At 56.5% G+C, this 14,190-nt stretch overlaps 1 protein-coding gene across 2 annotated transcripts in view; it reads left to right on the top strand.

The window, feature by feature from the left end:
* The window catches only part of CNTN2 (contactin 2), a 29,180-nt gene extending 16,564 nt beyond the window's left edge, over nt 1-12,616 (top strand). For both annotated transcript variants that reach the window (XM_066204085.1, XM_066204084.1), the window contains exons 6-23: nt 177-386; nt 1,035-1,134; nt 1,400-1,575; nt 2,955-3,091; nt 3,561-3,690; nt 4,588-4,738; nt 5,015-5,142; nt 5,439-5,614; nt 6,393-6,513; nt 6,856-7,014; nt 7,129-7,278; nt 7,797-7,867; nt 8,240-8,474; nt 9,247-9,362; nt 9,698-9,884; nt 10,086-10,198; nt 10,284-10,452; nt 11,348-12,616. In XM_066204085.1, the coding sequence (XP_066060182.1) occupies nt 177-386; nt 1,035-1,134; nt 1,400-1,575; nt 2,955-3,091; nt 3,561-3,690; nt 4,588-4,738; nt 5,015-5,142; nt 5,439-5,614; nt 6,393-6,513; nt 6,856-7,014; nt 7,129-7,278; nt 7,797-7,867; nt 8,240-8,474; nt 9,247-9,362; nt 9,698-9,884; nt 10,086-10,198; nt 10,284-10,452; nt 11,348-11,457 (2,639 nt within the window). In that variant the 3' untranslated portion in view covers nt 11,458-12,616. The remainder of the gene's footprint in view (nt 1-176; nt 387-1,034; nt 1,135-1,399; nt 1,576-2,954; nt 3,092-3,560; nt 3,691-4,587; nt 4,739-5,014; nt 5,143-5,438; nt 5,615-6,392; nt 6,514-6,855; nt 7,015-7,128; nt 7,279-7,796; nt 7,868-8,239; nt 8,475-9,246; nt 9,363-9,697; nt 9,885-10,085; nt 10,199-10,283; nt 10,453-11,347) is intronic.
* Nucleotides 12,617-14,190: the final 1,574 nt, after the last annotated feature.

Genomic DNA, 14,190 nt, shown 5'->3' with positions numbered 1-14,190 from the left:
CCAGGAGAACACAACAACCAGCACAGTTAATTCCCTTTTCCTCCCATGGAAAGACCAATTCCAGCCTGGAATCCCACCAGATCCATCCCACCCAAGCCTGGAATCTCACTTGGGTCCATCCCACCTGGCAGGACAAACCTGTCCAGTTTATTCCTTTCCTTTTTCCCCCCCTCCAGGCTTATCCTACCGGTGGCTCCTGAACGAATTCCCCAATTTCATCCCGGCCGACGGGAGACGTTTCATCTCCCAGGCCACGGGCAACCTTTACATCGCCAAGACGGAGGCCTCGGACGCGGGCAACTACTCCTGCTTCGCCACCAGCCACATCGACTTCATCACCAAGAGCGTCTTCAGCAAGTTCTCCCACCTCAGCCTGGCTGCAGAGGGTCAGTGCTCTTGGATTGTCCCCAAAAATGCCAACTCTTACGGGAAAAACCCGGATTAACGAACCCCCGCAAAGCGTTTGGGCTCCACAGAGCTCCAATCACCCTCCAGCCTCTCTTGAGAGGATCAAAAGCGTGGATGGATGGGATGGGATGGGATGGGATGGGATGGGATGGGATGGGATGGGATGGGATGGGATGGGATGGGAGGGAAGCAGCTCTCTCTCCAAGATTCCCTGTTTCCACTCCGTCCATGGGGTTCCTGTACTTTTAAAGGATAATTCTGGTACAGGGAAAAGGGAATTAAACAGGAGGAAGGCCTGGATGGGCACGGATTGGAGCAATCTGGGATAGGGGAAAGTGTCCCTGTCCATGGCACGGGTGGGACTGGATGGGCTTTAAGGACCCTCCCAACCCAAACCGTTCCAGGACTCTGTGATTCCCGGGAATTATGGATCCCTGAGGTGTTATAAAGAGATTTTCAGAGACTTCAGCAAGAGCTGTCTGAAAAAGAAAACAAAACCTCTGTCCCCTCACCAGACACACAGCGGGGTTGGGAAGTCACCTCGTGGGTCCCCCTGCCCTTTGAGGGTCCCCGGGTGGCCTTTGGGTGTCACCCCGGTCCCCTGAGCGGAGTTTTCCCTGTGGCAGATCCCCGGCAGTTCCCGCCCAGCATCAAGGCCAGGTTCCCTGCGGACACCTACGCCCTGACCGGGCAGGCCGTGACCCTGGAGTGCTTCGCCTTTGGGAAGTGAGTGCGGCGGGGACCGGGATCGGGATGGGGACTGGGATTGGGATCAGGATGGCAATCAGGCTGGGATTGGGATCAGGATGAGGATCGGGATGGGGAGGGAACAGCACAACTTCCACACCTCCTCTCTCCAATGGAAGACCAGGGATGGAGGGAAACGGGAAAAGGGAGGAACTGGCTAAAGCCAAGGCCCAGCGGGACAGGACCGGGGTGGCCACGTGGGGCCTGAGCCCAGCCCGGGTTCACCGGCTCGGCTTTCCCGCAGCCCCGTGCCCCGGATCAAGTGGAGGAAGCTGGACGGGCCGCAGTCCTCCAAGTGGATCGGCAGCGAGCCCCTGCTGCAGATCCAGCAGGCCGGGTTCGAGGACGAGGGCACGTACGAGTGCGAGGCGGAGAACGCCAAGGGGAGGGACACCCACCAGGGCCGCATCATCATCCACGGTAACGCACCCGAACACGCCCCTTATCCGAGGGGACACATCCCAACACGTCCCTTATCCAAGGGGACACATCCCAACACGTCCCTTATCCAACGGGTACATGTCCAAACACGTCCGTTATCCAAGGGGACACATCCAAAAATATATCCTTCATCCAAGGGGACACAAACACGTCCAACCAAGGAACAAATTCAACACGTGTCCTTCAGCCAGGGAACACATTAAACATGCGTCCATCATCCAAGGGGACACAAACATGCGTCCATCATCCAAGAAACACATTTAAACGCGCGTCCTTCACCCAGGAAAGTGTTCTTCATCCAATGGGACACATCTAAACACATGTCCTTCATCCAAGGAATGCATTCAAACCTGTCCAGGGGACACATTCACACACGTGTCCTTCATCCAAGGGGACACACACATGTCCTTCACCCAGGGAACACGTTTTGCCTTCCCATTGCACACCAGGGTGCCCCAGGCAATGGCCTGAGGCTTTGGGCCTAAACCCACCCCCTCCAATCCTGCCTCTCACCAGCCCTAATTAAAGGTGTTGGAAAGCCCCGACCATGACCTGCAGGGATCAGGGAAACCTTTCCTCAGTGGGCACAGTTGGGCTGTGGCAAGGAGACAGAGAGACAGAGCTCTTAACGGGCTCTAAAACCATCACAGCAAACACCGGGGAGCCAGGGAAGGAAGGAGAGTGATAAAAATCAAATTTGGCTCGCGCTCAAGATCCTCTCCAAGCCTGGGGAGTTTCCAGCAGGGTTAATGCTCCGAGCTGTTAACCAGATCTAGACAAGCTAAAAAACTTAACCTGGTTACCTTAGCCTGGTTAGTTTTCCTGAAATTTGGGAATGGCCCGAAGCTGAGAGGGGGAAGGTTTAGAGGAGATATCAGGAAGAAATTCTTTACTCTAAGAGTGGCGAGGCCCTGGCACAGGGTGGGTGGGGATGGTGGCACAGGCGCTGTGACTTCCCCATCCCTGGAAGTGTTCCAGGCCAGGCTGGATGGGATTTGGAGCAACCTGGGATGGTGGGAGGTGTCCCCGCCCATGGCAGGGGGTGGCACTGGGGGATCGTTGAGATCCTCTCCAACCCAAACCACCCCACGATTGGATGATTCAGGAATGGCTGAATTTGCTCTTAAGAAGAGAACCCAATACCTCTGGATCCTGCCCTGATTTTGCTCAGCCAGAGCCCAGCAGGACCCGGCCACTTCTCTCCCTGCACAAAAGGCCGGGGCTGTTTCCGTGGCAGATCCCGCTGCGCCAACGACTGTGCCGCCAGCGCTGGCACGGGGACGTCCTTCTGCCAGCCTGGCACTGCCACCTCTCAGCTGATCCCCTTGGCTCTGCCCCCTCTCTCTTGTCCCCCGCAGCCCAGCCCGACTGGCTGGACGTGATCTCGGACACGGAGGCCGACATCGGGTCCGACCTGCGCTGGAGCTGCGTGGCCTCGGGCAAACCCCGGCCCACGGTGCGCTGGCTGCGGGACGGGCAGCCCCTGACGTCCCAGGTACCCCCCCAAAGCCAGCTGTGACCCCGCTCCTCCAGCCCCAGCCCCTCCTCCTGCCTCGCTCCTGCATCCCCGCCCCGGTTCTCGCCCCGCATCCCTCCTCCATGTGCCCCCATCGGGCTGCGAAGCGACGGCTCCATCCCCAGATCCCCTCTCCCGGCGCTGCCATCCCAGCCATCGCTTCCTGCAGCTGCAGGGACTCACGGCCGGCCAGCAGGGAGGACAGACAGCACCTCACACCTGTCCTGGTGTCACCTGCACGCCGCTGCTCAGGTGTCTCGGCAAACAGAGCACGGAGTGACGGCACAGGCACAAAAACAATCCCTGCGTTTTCCCCCACGGAAAACCAGGCCGGCCTCGAGGAGTCTGTGACCAAACTCAACCCTGACCCAGCCGAGGACTGAGCTCCATTTTCTTTTCATTTTTTGTTCCTTTCTCATCTAATGGGTTCATCCTCTTGTTTGCACAGAACCGCATCGAAGTGAGGGGTGGAGAGCTGAGATTTTCCAAGCTAGTCCAGGAGGACTCTGGCATGTATCAGTGTGTGGCTGAGAACAAGCATGGCACAGTTTATGCAAGCGCTGAATTAACAGTGCAAGGTAATTCCTCCTCTCCCAGAGCTCTGGGTTCCAATGGGACACAGGAAAAATAAAAAAAAATCTCTTCCTAATATCCTGATGTGATCCTGACGCTGTGATGTCGCAGTGAGATAAGAGCAGGCAAAAAACTGCTCCGCTCACCGCTGAAATGGTTGCTGGGTTAACAAGACACCGTGCAAGCCTTTAAATTTTTTTAAATCCTGTGTAAATTCTGTGTGAAAGTGAACGAAAAAAATCTGTTTAGCCACAGGAAGTGGGCAGGACACCCAGCAGCAGCGCTGCAACCTCTCTTCCACTAAAAATTCCTGAAAATTCCACTAAAAAAATCCTAAAACACTAAAATGAACGAGGTCCAAAAAACAGAGTTCAGCTTCCATTCCTCCTGCTTTGATGGATGGTGACTGGAGCTGAGCTGCTGCCAAACTTGTTCCACGTTGGTCCAAAAGTTCCTCTCCTCGTGGAGATGCCAAAGGCCTCCCTGAGCACCAGCTGCTCAACCTTCACGCACCGAGGCCAACAGGTAAATCCCAATTCCATCTGCAATTCCAGGAGGAGTTTCGGGCAAAAGCTGGATGTCTGCGTTGGTCAGGATATTGAAGAGATTATCCTCGACACGTTCCAAAGCAGCTGTTGTTGTGTCTCTCAAAGACCTTGCACTTGTTAGGGTCATTCCCATCGCTCCGTCCCACTCGCGCGCCACGTAATTCCTGCCTGGCAGGCATCAGGATCCACCCGGCAGCCGAGGAATTCCTCCCTTATCCCGCTCTCCAGACTCTGCCTGGCTTCTCTCACCGAGCCATCCAGCGACAACTCAATTCCCACTCGCCGAAATTCCCCCCCGTCCCCGGGGCAGCGTTTCTAATCGTGCCTTAATCCTCTTTTTTTTTATCCCTGTAGCCTTAGCTCCAGATTTTAGACTAAACCCGGTGAAGCGCCTGATCCCGGCAGCCCGGAGTGGGAAGGTCATCATCCCGTGCCAACCGCGAGCAGCACCAAAAGCCACCGTGCTCTGGACCAAAGGGACAGAACTCCTGGTCAACAGCAGCAGGTAGCAGCGCAGAGTCAGCTCCCACCTACGAAATTTAGCTAAAATCTGTTTGTTTGTTTTTTTTTTTTACCAGAAGACTGGACTCGATGATCCAAATGTGCTGCTGCATCCCTGGGTTTTTTTAGTCCTCTAATTTCTTCCTTAGCAAACTCCTACACGATATTCTTTTCCTGCCTGATTTCGACCCCAGTTTCTCTAAAAGCAGAGGGAATTCCCAAATGTCCAGCACGAGCGGATCTTTTAACGTTCCTTTGTGTGGCTCCTCTTCCTCCGCAGGGTGACGATTACGGCGGACGGGACCTTGATCCTGCAGAACATCAGCAAATCCGACGAGGGAAAATACACCTGCTTTGCCGAGAACCCCATGGGCAAAGCCAACAGCACTGGAATCCTCTCTGTCCGAGGTAGGGATGTTCATCTGGGGTCAGCCGAGCCAGAAACGGCTAAGAATGAACGATGTGATCTTCCTCCTCTCCTCATCTTCCCAAAAACCAGAATAATCGGGGAGTCAAAGTGATTTCAGGTGGAGCAGCAAAACTTGCGCCTGACCCACCAACAAACGGCCCTTGGGAAAAGCGTTTCCATTTCCTAATCCCTCCTCTTCCTCCCGTGAAGCCGCAGCTGTTGGAGCGGGACGAGGAGCTGGAAGGGATGGTTTGGATACCTGCAGCTAACGGCCCTTCCCGCTCGTCCCCCGCAGATGCCACCAAGATCACGCTGGCGCCGTCGAGCGCCGACATCAACGTGGGCGAGAACCTCACCCTGCAGTGCCACGCGTCCCACGACCCCACCATGGACCTCACCTTCACCTGGTCCCTGGATGATTTCCCCATCGACTTCGACAAGTCCGAGGGGCACTACCGGCGAGCCAGCGCGGTGAGTCCAGGGGGAATTCCCGACCATCCCAAAGGATGGAAAATTAACTCCACGCTCGTTATTTGGGTGTTTGCGCCCACCAAAGCTGCTCCATCGCTTTGCCCGGAGCGGTAGTGAATTCCACGTCCCTGGAAGCGTCCAAGGCCAGGTTGGATGGGGCTTGGAGCACCTTGGGATGGTGGAAGGTGCCCCTGCCCGTGGCTGGGGTGGGATGGGATGGACTTTAGGATCCTTCTCAATTCAAACCATTCCATGATTCCATTATCACTCCCCTCCTGAACTGGAGGAGAAAGGGAAAGGCCTGTGGATAAAGGCAGGCAGAGACCACTCATTGATCACTCAATGATCACTTGATCACTCAATGTTCAATCAGTGATCACTCAATGGTCACTCACTGATCACTCATTGAACATTCAGTGATCATTCACCGGTCACTCGATCACCCAACGTTCACTCAACATTCACTAAATGATTGCCCAATGACCGCTCAATGGTCACTCAATGGTCACTCAATGGTCACTCTTTGATCACTCTTTGATCGCCCTTTGATCACCATCCCACGCCAAAACAGCCGCAGCACAGGCTCAGCCTTGGCCAGCACTGGATCCATCTCGGATCCATCCAGCTCCATCACCCATGCGGGAATCTTTTCCCATCTCCCTCTTCTCCACCTCCACCACAACCCAACCACCCAAACCCAAACCACGCTGAATTCCGGAATGTGACCGGGCGCTTTCTGACGCTGTCCCCGCCGTGTCCCCCCTGTGTTGCCCTGCAGAAGGAGGCCATCGGGGACCTCAGCATCTCCAACGCGCAGCTGCGGCACTCGGGCCGTTACACCTGCACGGCCCAGACCGTGGTGGACAGCGCGTCCGAGTCAGCCACGCTCACCGTCAGAGGTAATAATTCCCTGAGGGAACATTCCCTGCTCCTGACAAACCCAGGGAGTGACATGGTCCGTGCCATCAGCTGTTCTTCCCTTGGAACCACCTCACACCCAGCGATTCCGTGATACGGCCTCGTGGGTTTTGTTTTCACCCAAACTTTGGGTTTGATGGTCTTGGAGGGCTTTTCCAACCTTCCCAACCAGGCTTAGGAGCTTTTCCAGAGGCTAAAGCTGGAGGTGAGGCTTCCCAGCTTCCAGAAAAGAAAGGCCCGATGCGAATTCAGGATTTGCACAATGCACGGAGTGACAAACCTCCAGATCTTCCATGTCAGTGACACATTTCCCGTCCCCTCAGGACCTCCGGGCCCGCCCGGCGGGGTGGTGGTGAGGGACATCGGTGACACCAGCGTCCAGCTGAGCTGGAGCCGCGGCTTCGACAACCACAGCCCCATCGCCAGGTACCTCATCGAGGCCAGGACCCTCCTGTCCAGCCAATGGAAGCAGATGCGCACCAGTGAGTGTCCCCACGGCGGCACCGGTGACATGCCGAGGCCACCGGCCAGCCCTGGCTCCGTGCTCGCTGCTCCTCGCTCTATTCCTTCCCCTCTGGCGTTATTGGATTTTACAGATCCCGTAAACATCGAGGGCAACGCGGAGACGGCGCAGGTGGTGAACCTCATCCCGTGGATGGATTACGAGTTCCGGGTCTTGGCCAGCAACATCCTGGGAATTGGGGAGCCCAGCCTGCCCTCCAGCAAAATCCGGACCAAGGAAGCAGGTGGGTGTGGAGACAACCCCAGGTCCCGGCCCGGGATGGTCCCAAGGGATGGATCTTCTCCTGGAGAGCTCCTGGAGATGAGGCCACCGCAGGATTTTCCACCTTTTTGCCCATTTCTGTGTCAAAGATGAGCAGGGTTGGGACTGCACTTCCCAGCACTACATCCAGCTGGGAATGTTCGTTCCATGTCCAGCTGCTTGGGCAGAAGGGATGGGAGAACAGCAGGAGAACTGCAGCCAGTCCACCAAAGGCAAACCTAGTAAAACTCCAATAAAACTCCCTTCCACATCCCTGCTTTGAGCTCCACCCTTGGCCCCTCACACACCAAATCCTTGTCCCATGCCCCTAAATAACCTGGTCAGGCACAGGCTGGAATTCCAGATGGGATTTTCATGGCTGAAAACAGAGCCCAGGAGCTCTGGGAGCTGTCCCACCCAGTGTCACGCTGTGTTTGTGCTCCTCTCCATCCCTCCCAAGTCCTTAACCCAAACTCTGCCTTTCTTTGGGGACCTCAACAGCACCCACGGTGGCACCGTCCGGGCTCGGCGGCGGCGGAGGAGCTCCCAACGAGCTCATCATCACCTGGACGGTGAGTTGGGAACGGGGAAAGCACCAAGGTGGCAACACGTGGGTTTTTTAGGGGGCAAGTCAGTGCTGCCATCCCAGTTTGGACACGGGGGTTGAGCCAAGGGCTGGTTTGGATGGACAAAGCTCACTTTTCCTTTGGGGAATCAGTGCCAGTGTTCCAGTTTGGACACGGGGGTTGAGCCAAGGGCTGGTTTGGACGGACAAAGCTCACATTTCCTTTGGGATATCAGTGCCACCATCCCAGTCTGGATGGGCCAAAGGCCGGTTGGGGCAAACCAAGCTCACATTTCCTTTGGGAAATCAGCGCCACCATCCCAGTCTGGATGAGCCAAAGGCTGGTTTGCACGGACCAAGGCTCCCTCTCTCTTCCCAGCCGACGCTGCGGGACTACCAGAACGGGGACGGCTTCGGGTACATCGTGTCCTTCCGGAGGAAGGGCAGCCAGGCCTGGCTGAGGGCGCGGGTGCCGCACGCCGAGTCGCTGCACTTCGTGTACCGCAACGAGAGCATCGCGCCCTACACGCCCTTCGAGGTGAAGATCAAGGCCTACAACAGGAAAGGGGAGGGCCCCGAGAGCCTCACGGCCATCGTGTACTCGGCAGAGGAAGGTAAAGAGCAGTGGGAGAGCCGGGAATGTCCAGCATGGAGAGGAGAAGCTCCAGGGAGAGCTCAGAGCCTCTCCCAGGGCCTGAGGGGGCTCCAGGAGAGCTGGAGAGGGTCTGGGGACAAGGGATGGAGGGGCAGGGCACAGGGAATGGCTTCCCACTGCCAGAGGGATGGATGGGATTTTGGGAAGGAATTCCTGTAAGGGTGGAGAGGGGCTGGGATGGAGTTTCCAGAGAGGCTGTGGCTGCCCCTGGATCCCTGGAAGTGTCCAAGGCCAGGCTGGACGGGGCTTGGAGCAGCCTGGGACGGTGGAAGGTGTCCCTGCCATGGCAGAGGGTGGCACTGGATGATCCTTAAGGTCCCTCCCACCCAAACTATTCCATGACTGCAGAGACTCAGAATTCCCCGTTTCGTCCAACCCTCCGCCTTTCCTCAGCCAGATCCCTGCAGGGATCCGTGTCCACCTGGGAGCTCGGACATTCCTTTGGCTCCCAGAACAGCAATTCCAGCACAATGTTCCTCTCCTCCTCCAAACACGCCCAGTGACGATTCCCTAAGCCCAGCCCCGACTGCCCCAGAGCCTCGGGGCAGACACGGATCCCAGAGCTCACAGCTGTGGCCCTGCTCGTCCTCCTAAGTCCCTAAATCCCTTCCCCTCGCTCCGTAACACAACGCCAGCTGTCTGCCCGCGGGATGATGCTGAGGGAAAGAACCTTCTGTTCCCGACAAAAGGATCCCAAAGTCAGGAAAAGGATTTTATTCCCGTCTTTTCAGAACCCAAAGCGGCTCCTTACAGGGTCATTGCCAAGTCTGTCCTGTCCTCGGAGATGGATGTGTCCTGGGAGCCCGTGGAGCAGGGAGAAGTGACCGGAGTGCTTCTGGGATATGAGGTAGGAGATTCCAATGGGAACGGGAGACCCTGAGGGCCCAGCAAGGAAAACTGCCCCGGGTTATGTGAGGTGAAAGGAAACAGCGTTTTGATTCCAGAGGTGGGGGATAATTCCCACCACGTGATCCTGTCGGGGCTGGCACTGCTCTCCCAGGAGAGATTAAAGGGAATCATCCAATTTTTCCCGCCTGCCTTTCCCAGGAGGCCGTGGCCTCATTCCCGGGCACACGCAAAGCAAAATACACGGAAACCAGCACCCGAAGGCCCTTCAGGGTGGGCTGACTGGGGACTTGCAGATCTCCCCTTCCTAAACCCACCCCGTCCTTTTCCACACAGATCCGGTACTGGAAGGATGGGGACAAGGAGGAGGCGGCTGACAGGGTGAGGACAGCGGGGCTGGTGACGTCGGCTCACGTCACCGGCCTGAACCCCAACACCGTCTACCACGTGTCGGTGCGAGCCTACAACCGGGCAGGGACCGGCCCCCCCAGCGCCTCCACCAACGTCACCACCACCAGACCCCGTGAGTGAGCCCTGACCCCTCCGCTTCCCACAGGATCCCCAAAAATCGCCCAAATTTTGATCTCGGTGCTCTTGTTTGACGCCCTTTGAGCGTCCCGCGGCGGTGACAGCCCCGCCGAGGCTCAGGGGAGGGCTGGGAGCAGCACGGCCTCCTCCCCGCTGCCTGATTTCCCCAATCCCTGTCTGCTTTTGCATCCCTCAGCACCAAAAAGGCCACCTGGGAACATCTCCTGGAGTTTCTCCGGCTCCACGGTCAGCATCAAGTGGGACCCCGTGGTGGCCAAGGCGGACGAGTCGGCGGTGACGGGGTACAAGGTACGGCCAGCGCGGCCGGGCTGCTCCTGGAGGAGATCCAAGGAAAGCACGGGGAACGGGAACTCAGCATTCCCTCTTCCCACAGATGCTCTACAGGCAGGATTCCCACTCGGCGCCCACCCTGTACCTGGCCAGCAAGAGCCACATCGACATCCCCATCCCGGAGGATTTCACTCACGCCTTCGTCCAGATCCGGGTCACCGGGCCCGGCGGGGACGGGACCCCGGCAGAAGTTCACATCCTCCGGAACAGCGGTACCTGAGCTCCTCCGGCCACACCTGCTCCACGGGCCACACCCACACCACTGACCACACCCACTCCACTGACCACACCCGCTACTCCAGCCACACCCACACCACTGACCACTCCCACTCATCTGACCACACCCACTACTCCAGCCACACCCACACCACTGACCACTCCCACTCCTCTGACCTCACCCATTTCACCGACCCCACCCATTTCACTGACCACACCCACTCCACTGACCTCCCCCCTCACCTCCATTGTCCACACACACTCCTCTGACCACACCCACCAATGTGCTCCTCTGGCCACACCCACCCCGGTGATCCCTGACCACACCCTCTCCATGCCCAAATTCCCTTTCCCAGGTTCTCCGCAGGTCCTGGAGCTCACTCCCAGGACAGCTCCTGTCCTTCCCTTTCCAAGCGGGAAGGACTCAGCCACGCCCCTCCCATCCCGGCCACGGCACAATCCCAATAAATCGTGTTTTAAAATCCCACTGTCCCTTCCCGGGCCACGGGAGATCCTCCTCCCGCCGTGTTCCAGGTTGAGACTCTGGAATTGGCCTTTGCTGGGATTGTTTTCTCCTGGAATCAGCCTTTGGTTCCTCCCAGCAATTCCTGACTCTCCTCCTCCTCTGCACTCCTCTTCCCTGGACCAGGATCTGCAGCCTCGAGACCCCCACAACACCCAACCTGAACTAGAAACCATTTAAGTTTTCCACTACGGGTGAAATCCCACCTCTGTGGGGCCGGCAAATTCCCTAAATTCAGGCCTGAATTCCCCCAAATTCCTGTTCCCAGACATTCCCAGGAGTTCAATCAACGCCAAACACACAAAAAAACCCCCCACAAAACCCTCAAATTCCCCGCTCCACCCCATCCCTGTTCCCTGTTTTTCCAGGGACCAGCATGATGGTGGAGGACTCGGGGACGAGGCCAGCGCCCCACATCGTGGTCGTCACCACCAACTCCCTGCTGATGGTGGCCCTGATCAGCTCCCTGGAGCTCTGAGCGCGCCCCAGACGCGGCTCCGGACGCGATTCCTCCCGATCCCCGCGGGAACAACGCGAAGTTCGGAAAAATCCCACCTCGGAGCGGGGCAGGAGAGGATTGGACGGCGTGGTTGGAAGGGAGGAAGGAATTAGAAACAGCTTTTTTTGTTGTTGTTGTTGTTTGGTTTGGAGGAACGAAAGCTTTCGTACAAGACATGGGTCTTTAAGCGGTTAAATGTTTTTTAAGGAAAACGAGGAAAAGGAGGAATTCTCCGGGAATTCTGCAGCCAACTGCCTGCCCCACCCCCCTCACTGTATCCATAGGTTTTTCTGCCTTATTGAAGCCATGTATGAGATAACCAGACTGATAAATCTGACTTTTTATTTTTAACTCTGTACAGTGAATTCCGTGGGGGGACGGGGACTGAGGAGTTCAGGGACCAGCACGTTCCACACCCATCCCACCACGGCCAGCTCGGAGCGTTTGTGGGGCGGGATTGAGCCTTTCCCCCCCACAAAATAAAAAGAGCCGAATCCTGCAGGAACCAGCCCAAGGAGACAAATCCACGGGAGGATCGAGCTCTGCCCCAGCCTGAAAAGCTTTTTTTACAACTCTGGTGTTCGCTTGCAGCCCCAGCCTGGTGCTCTCGTCTCAGCTGTGAGCGGCAAATTCCGTGTTTTCCCACAGCCCACGTGCTTTTGGGGCGGATTTGTCTCACCCTGTTTGCCTCGTCCCCTTCTGCTTGGGGGATCCTCTCCCAGAATCCCTAATTCAGGCAGCTCTGCCTAAAAATGGAGGTGTTGATAAATCCAATTTCAGAGAGGCTTAAAGAAGGAATTTTAAAAAAAAATATGACAAAATTAAAACGAGAATGGGAGACTCAAGGAAGCCGCCACCGGGACAAGAAGGAAAATCTGGACTCGGATTCACCTCGCTGCACTGAGAATTCATCCAGCCAAAACTCCAGGCTGGGATTGGGACTGCAAAGGCTGAGATCCAGCCAGGATTCCAGCTCTGACCGGACATCCCAAGGAAACCCTGGGATGCTGAGGAGCCCCCTGCACTCCCGAGGCTGGGAAAAGCAGGAATGCCCAGCTGAGCACCCACAGGACTGGTTGGGAATCGATGTTGCCTGTTGAAATCTCTGTCTCCCAGTAAAGCAGTTGACCAAAGTTAACGAGAATCGATTGCTGTTGCTGCTGGTTCCATCCCAAAGGGTTTTTTTAGGGATTTTTCCCAGGCTGTGATTCCTCAATCCCAGAGAAAACGCTGCCAGTCTGGGCAATCCCAGAATTCCCTAGCTGGGTCCTGACGTGCAGTTTTCCCTTTAAATGCCATTCCTCGCCCTTTTCAGCCCAGGTGGTGGCAGGGAAATCCCTCTCCAGACAGGGCAGCTCAGGCTTTGCTAAGCCCCGTTTTGGGCAGCCCCTTCTGGCATTCCCTTGATCCCGGGTTGGGAGAGCCACGGGGGAAGGATCTGCACCTGCAAATCCGGCACTCAGACCTCGGGAAACCACAAAAATCTGCATTTAAAGCCCAGCCAGAGCCGCCAATTGGGAGGATTTTTAAGGAATCCTCCTTAAAACTTTTCGGAGCTTCCTAAAACACAGCCCAGCGGGTAAAGGCGGGCAGAGACAGGGAGAGAAGTGGAATTCTGGGGTTTGGAGGGAGGATGGAGAGAGGGAAGGATGGAGAGAGGGAAGGGAGGAAGGATGGAGAGAGGGAGGGATGGAGAGAGGGAGGATGGAGAGAGGGAAGGATGGAAAGAGGGAGGGATGGAGAGAGGGAGGGATGGAGGGAAGGAGCCCTACTCAGCTCTGGCCTCTGATCCCAAAGATCCCAAAGATCCCAGAGCTCCAGGCTCAGCTCCCTGGGAGCCGCAGGGACATCCCTGGTCACTCTGCAGGGACAGCATTGGTCAATGCAGGGACACTCCTGGTCACCCTGCAGGGACATCAGCAGCGACAGGGAAAGGTGGGAAGAGGAATTCCATCCCAGTGGATCAGGGAACGGGATAACAGCTCCAGGAGCAGAGAATGGAGGAGCCAGAAAGCCCCGAAATCAATTTTTGGGGTTTTTTTTTGCTGCCATCCAATGAGTGACACCGACGTTACTCTCAGGGACTTCCTCACAATCCCTGTGCTCCCAGTTCCTCCTGGATCTGCCCAGAGCAGCCCTGCAAGCTCCTGATCGCTCCCTAAAGCTCGGGACCACGGAAATTCCTCCAGCTGGGAATGGGGAGCACAGAGAATTCCCAGAAAGTCCAGGGTTTCCATGGAGTTCGGAGATCCCGGGGTTTCCATGGAGCCCAGGGTTTCCATGGAGTCCGTGCCATCCTCGCCTCCAGGTGACGGTGAAAAATTGGGGGAAAAGGAATTCAGGCATCAATTCAGAGCAGAGACACTTTTTCCCCCTCTGAATTCCTGCCATTTATAGAGAGAATTCCAGGGCAGCGACAAGAAAAAGATGATTTTGCAGGGAGAGATGGGAAAAAGGAGGGATGGAGATGCCCTTCCAAGGGTTTTTCCTTCCCTACTTGCACTGAGCTCCACCCTCTGCTATTCCCTTTTTCCTGCCTTCTCCTGTTAAAATCAACATCCCCCAATCCTTAATATCCCTTCAAAAATCAAAGAGCATCCCTCCCCCCCAAAAAAAATCCCATTAAAGGCCCTTTGTGACAGCTGGACCCCAGTGGCCATCCCAGCCCTCGGCCTTCAAATAAAAACTCCAATTACGGATTCGTTCTCCCTG

This window comes from Chamaea fasciata, unplaced genomic scaffold (assembly GCF_029207755.1).
Source record: "Chamaea fasciata isolate MVZ Bird 193981 ecotype frontalis unplaced genomic scaffold, bChaFas1.0.hap1 SCAF_25, whole genome shotgun sequence".
NCBI lineage: Eukaryota > Metazoa > Chordata > Aves > Passeriformes > Sylviidae > Chamaea > Chamaea fasciata.
Note: the sequence above shows the minus strand (reverse complement) of the source record. Positions and strands in the feature narration are given on the sequence as shown.